The sequence below is a fragment of the Polypterus senegalus genome, chromosome 2, assembly GCF_016835505.1.
Source record: "Polypterus senegalus isolate Bchr_013 chromosome 2, ASM1683550v1, whole genome shotgun sequence".
NCBI classification, from domain to species: Eukaryota; Metazoa; Chordata; class Cladistia; order Polypteriformes; family Polypteridae; genus Polypterus; species Polypterus senegalus.
Window position 1 is genome coordinate 206924235 of NC_053155.1, and position 6000 is coordinate 206930234.

The 6000-nt window shown below is 35.7% G+C and overlaps 1 protein-coding gene across 3 annotated transcripts in view; it reads right to left on the minus strand.

Moving 5' to 3' along the window:
• The window catches only part of ints6 (integrator complex subunit 6), a 64857-nt gene that overhangs the window by 42867 nt on the left and 15990 nt on the right, over positions 1-6000 (minus strand). For all 3 annotated transcript variants that reach the window (XM_039745220.1, XM_039745222.1, XM_039745221.1), the window contains exons 4-6: positions 5443-5532; positions 2889-3072; positions 774-899 (exon numbers count right to left, since the gene is read on the minus strand). In XM_039745220.1, coding sequence (XP_039601154.1) covers positions 774-899; positions 2889-3072; positions 5443-5532 — 400 coding nt within the window. The remainder of the gene's footprint in view (positions 1-773; positions 900-2888; positions 3073-5442; positions 5533-6000) is intronic.

Below are 6000 nucleotides of genomic sequence, written 5' to 3' on the forward strand. Positions count from 1 at the left end.
CCAAAACTTATACGCACATCTCTGTAGTAAACTGGACTATGAAAAGATAACCTAGATGTGTATAAGAGAATGTGCAAACTTCACCAAGCAACTAAGAAAGGACTAAGTCGAATGATTACACAACCAGAAAGGGACACAACCTAAAACAAATTTACAATGTTTAGAGACCAACTTTTAATAGTAATAATTGATCATAAACATGTTATTATTAGATGGAACATAAACTACAATGTGTAAGCAAGTTGTAAATCTACTGATGTATAACTAGCAACACAAGCGGTACTAAAGTATTACATTTCAAATTGCCCTTTTCTTACTACTCATGGTGTGCTAAAATTAGCGGCATCTCTAATGTAATTTTGTGTAATTAAAGCTGCATTACTGAGGTCTAAAATTAAAAATCATTGACATATTGAAATACATTAGAAATATCTCTAATTGCAATTCTAAACATTCAAAATATAACTACATTTCTACTTGAAGGCTCACTAGAAGTTAATAGAAAAATGCTTTCAGTTTTAAGTATTAAAAGTAAATTACAGGGTTGTTTTTTAATTTGATCAGTCAAAATATAATGGGAGAAAGTTAATGGTTTTGCATAGCAAGTGTTACTTGGCATGTGCAATGATTTTTATATTTTAGCTAATGTAATTTTATTTGGCTAAATAAAATGTAGATTTTGCTAGCAGAAGAAAACAATTAGTAGGATCCCTGAGAAAATATCTACTGTATAACTATAAAACTAACTTATTATCTTGTCCACATTACTTTACCTTCTAAATTTTGTAGATCAGGTCCTGTCTTCTCAAAGTGTACCACTACCCCACTCTGAATTTTTTGTACTAGCGACTCCAGACATTGATTTAACATTTTCTGTGAACAAATGCTATATGAGCGACCTGTAGAAAACATTGGAAAGGGATGATTGTATTTCAATTTAAAATAACTGGATTTGCACAGTACAGTGTAGTGGCAATAAAAAAGAAAAATAAAGATTAAACAATTTATTTATGAAAATCAGAAGCTACGTATAAAAGCAGAAACAAATACATTACAATCATGGTTTGCATAACAACAAAAATGCAATATTGTATACACTGTATACATTAATGTACTGTAATTTTATTATAAAACAAACTTTGAGACATCTTGTAAAGGTTGGAGCTAGTGCAATTTTAAACCTAGGCCGAAAAAGGCTGATTCTCATGGCTATTATGTTTGAATTTCTTTCTGGAGACTCTAATCCAGTGCCAGAACACAGGCCTCTCCAGGGAGGATCCTAAGGTCACCCTCCCTATTCACTTTTATTATGCAGACCTTAAAAGAATGCCCAAATCTCGTTTTCGTATTACACTGTTAGGAATGAATGACGTAGTTCACTACTTCCTTCCGCCTTTCTTTTATATCTGTAACCCAAGGCAATTAGACAGAGTACCAGAATAGGCAGGAGAAAATGTTATATAATTAATTATTGGGCATTACTAGAATAGATAGTTCCAAAATGAAAAGCTAAATAACACCATATAACTGGTATTGCTAGATGTACAGTCTTTCCAGGTGGCCCATTACTTGCATGCCTTGAAGTGTCAGCAGTAACTCAGCTCTTCTTGGCTTCATTTCTCCTTCCTTCTGTCTTTTCTCAGATTAGTGTTTTTTTAAGAAACCACCCAGCATGTCTGCAGCCAATCCTGGTCAGACAATTCTCCCAATACACCACCAAGTTCAGTGGGATCACAAATCCTCTTATGAATGCATGCATGCACTCAGAATGGATCCATGGTGTAGCCTCCACTCCTGAAACCCCACCCCCAAGTAAAACCGCTCCCTGAACTTTCTCTGGGCCCTTACATGGTGTGGTAGACGCTGGATGGCAGCTACCCTGGAGTGTAACGGTGCCCTGGATTCCCGCAGGGCATACTGGGACTTGGCGTGCAGTTTCTCAGCCCTGTTGGGTACCAGGAGGAGCAGTGAGAGGACTGGAGGAGGCATGTCTCATCCATAGCCTGGAAGTACTCCTAAGTGACGAGGACGGGAGCCCCAAACTACTTCCGGGCTGAAGAAAAAGCCAATTCTCCATCTGACCAAAGACTATATAAAGAACTGCTGGAAACCCAGCAAGTGAACCGGAGTCAGGACGTGTAGGACAGATCTTACCGGGAGATGTGGAGGAGAGAACTTTTGTTGTTATTATTATTATAATTGAGAATATTATTGTGTATTCATTTGCCTGTTTATTGTGGCTGGGATGCTTTGGAGGCACAGTTTAAAAGAAGAAAAGTTAAAATACTTCAGAGTGCTCTTATCCTGTGTCCTGAGTGTGTGTCTGTTGGGTTTAATTGGCAGCTAGCGACCCCTAGCATCTTACAATGGTTAACTACCATCTCACCTGTCACTGTTTTCAATAGGCAAAAGAGCACAGCCAGAATGTTGGCACCTCCCACAGACACTTGCATGGCCTAACAAACCACTCACACTCACTCACACTCGTCTGTGAAGCTGTTTGGCCTCTCACACTGGCACACCATGCTGCACCTGTACAGTCATTAAGTCTTCTTTGCCAACATTATGCTCTGCACAGTACACCCTCTTCCATAGAATTTCTTTCCACTTCTCAACAATATTCTTAGTCAAAGTCAATACTTTCCTTTCATATCAAGTACTGCCTACACAATATCCCACCTGCACTTGCTGAGGTATTGAACAATTTACCAGAGTCATTTTAAGGCTACTAATAAAAAGAAGCATTCATTGTTTATTATATTATTTATACAGTATATAAATACAAACATAGTTAAACACAATGAACACTGCTTGATTAACAAAAATTACAAATTAGAACCATATGTCTCAGGTAGGATATAAATTTAGATTGAAAAAATTTGTCTCACCTCCTGTGACATCACACATTGGTGTAATAGGCGAATCATCCAGGGGTACACCAAACACTTGCTCCTGTTCTACTGTCATTTTACCTGGGATCCTGAGCACAAGTGCAAAAAGACGCTGGTCCCAGCGAAAGGGTTCTTTTGTTAACTCACTTCCAGGTAACGGTGTGTTCAAAGGAAGGTGCAGCTTTATAATAAAATTTAAAAAAAAAAAGTTTTTTTCAAATCTGTGAATAATGTAGAATTATTTTTGTGTAATTATTCTGAAACTACCAAACTGGACTTGAATTTATTTACTAGAAATTAGGAGAATATGATTGCCAAGCTTTCAGGAATTGTGAAAATATGAATGAAGCCCTCAATTAGCCACCTTCTTTCAAAATATTTCTTATAGATCAGGGTGACGTATGATTCACACATGACGAGGAAAGGAAGTTGGGAGGAAAAGGAAATAAGGAAAGGAAAGAGAGATCTACACAAAGAGCAGTTTAATTTATCTGCCAGACCTCCATCCATATGCAAATTTGCCAAGAACTAACACAAGCTTTGGTTTGCATGCTGAACCAGGACAAAATTTTACTGAAGCCATAAACCATTTTGCTAAACATTAAGCTAAGTTGTAAGGGTAAATTATGAAACTCTTCTCTGTCAAACTAGATTTTGGGTTTCTTTCTAACACAAATATACACATAGTAGCAAGCCAGTTCAGTCTTCAAATGAGACATTTCAGGTGGCTGAAGTTAAATATGGAGAGTCCTCCTTGAAATACAAAACAAAGGCGAATCTCCAATAACAAGTGAACTAAACTGAAAACCACAACACCTAGCCCATTTTTTTCAAATACATTTTATGTTTAATAAAAATTCTGTTCAGCTGGCCTACTTTTTTCATTAGGGTACAGGAGGTGAAAGGCTTACAAGACAACCTTACATCTGTTACAGTTTTATTTGACATTGAACCCATTATTCCTGTGTTTATTCTGTAATACTTATTTTAAAACCCTACAATCCTGCTGATATACTGTAGTTTGATGTAATATTTGTATCTATTGGGATTTATTTACTAATCTTGCACATACATTTCTGAATTTCAAACATATGCAATTTTTAAGTTATATTTAAGTGTATGGTTTCCTTCCAGAGAAACAAAGCAGGTTCCAACTGGAGAAGGAACAGATGCTCCCAGACTCAGTGACCCTATCTCACTAAAAACCAGAAATTAAGAGTTTTCCCAGAAGTGCAAACAATTGCATTTGCATGTTATTTACTAGTTAGCTCTTCTTAGAGATAGAGTTTACAGAGATGCACAATATGATCTTTTAACTCATAGTATGAACTTTTATGGAAGACCTGCATGATACTATATTCCAACAGGACAATACCCAAACATATATGATCATTATTTTTGGGGGTGTCTACAAGAACAATGCAACAATAACACTATTCCTGCCCTGCTGTGTCCCAGGACTGGTAAAGAATGTGCCTTGTTGGTAATACCACAGAACACCAGGTATGGGTATAGATCCAATGTACAATACATTGCAATCTCTGTTGCCAACAAAGGAAGTTTCAGTCCTTGTTCAGTTTTGTAATTGTGATGGATAAAAATACTTTGTGGCAGATGACTGCCAAATGGCAGTAGCTGTTATCAGCAAGAATGTCTGTGTCATATTGTATATGGTGGCTCTAACAAATAACAAATAAGAAGAAGAAAAAAAAAAAAACTCCAGTACAAAAACTGCAGGATACACAACTTCTGATGGACTGATCTAAATGTAAGAGGTATGTGAAGAGGTCAAAGACAGTGCAATAAATGAGAAGTAACAATAGTCAAAACTAAATTCAGCCAGAGTAAACAAATCAATAAATAAAAGCAATAAGTACAAGATGACACTGGACATTGAGAGTTGGTCTTTTGTATAAAACTCTGAAGCATCATGAAATGTTTACTTGATTTTTGGTCAAGCAGGCAATTGCCATATCTTCCCTCACCTGTTACTTTGCATTTATTTATTCTCTGCAAAAGTAACAGCTTTTTCTGAATTTTTCTCTTCCTTCATGCCATGCAAAGAATTTACCAACTCTGAAGGTTAGTTAAGTGCATTCTTCCATATGTTACAATTTCTTTCAAAACAATAAGATATTTACTTAATTCCCTGAATTAGCTTAATCCAACTTTATAGTCAAAAGGGACTATAATTTATTCTGGCAGCATAAGGTGTAAGAAAATAACAAATTTTGAACAAGACACTGATCCTTTCCAGGGCATACTCAAACACATCATGAGACAAACACATACCGAGGCAAGTAACAATTTCATTACAACATAACAAATATGAATTTGGGTTGTGGAAAGAAAAAGGTATTCACATATACAATATAAAATAGAAGGAAGTTAAAATAAAATTCTGACTTTAGATATAGAAATAAGCATAACTGAAAAATCTGATGTGTAAACTGAAACAACCTATGGCGAACAGGGCAGGAGTCTGCTTTATAGTACAAAATTGCACCATGAATTTATTCAAGGAATATACCAATGTATTAAAAATGCTTACCTCATCCTGAACTCCACTGGTACTTGTGAGTTTATTCCCATCTGTGATTGTAACAATAATTGCAGGCTCGAGAAAGAAAGGATTTCGACCCTTGATAATGGGGGGAAAAAAAAGTGTTAAGTGACAGTTAAAAAGATCAACAGGTTAATTTGAGGATAACAAACTATTACAAGCTTATGTAAATAATTTGTAAAGTCAACAATACACCATCTGTCACTGCAAAGGTGCCAACAACAAACAAATAATGTATGTGCAAAACAAGGTCAAACTGCTGAAACTCCTACCTCCTTTGGCATATAAAGTTACATTTTATTCCAGTCTAAATATTGACTGAATTAAAAGTGTGGGGGTGGCTATTTAGCTACATTTTCAAAATACAGTACAGGCCAAAAGTTTGGACACACCTCCTCATGCAATGTGTTTTCTTTATTTTCATGACCATTTACATTGGTAGATTCTCATTGAAGGCATCAAAACTATGAATGAACACATGTGGAATTATGTACTTAACAAAAAAATGTGAAATAACTGAAAACATGTTTTATATTCTAGTTTCTT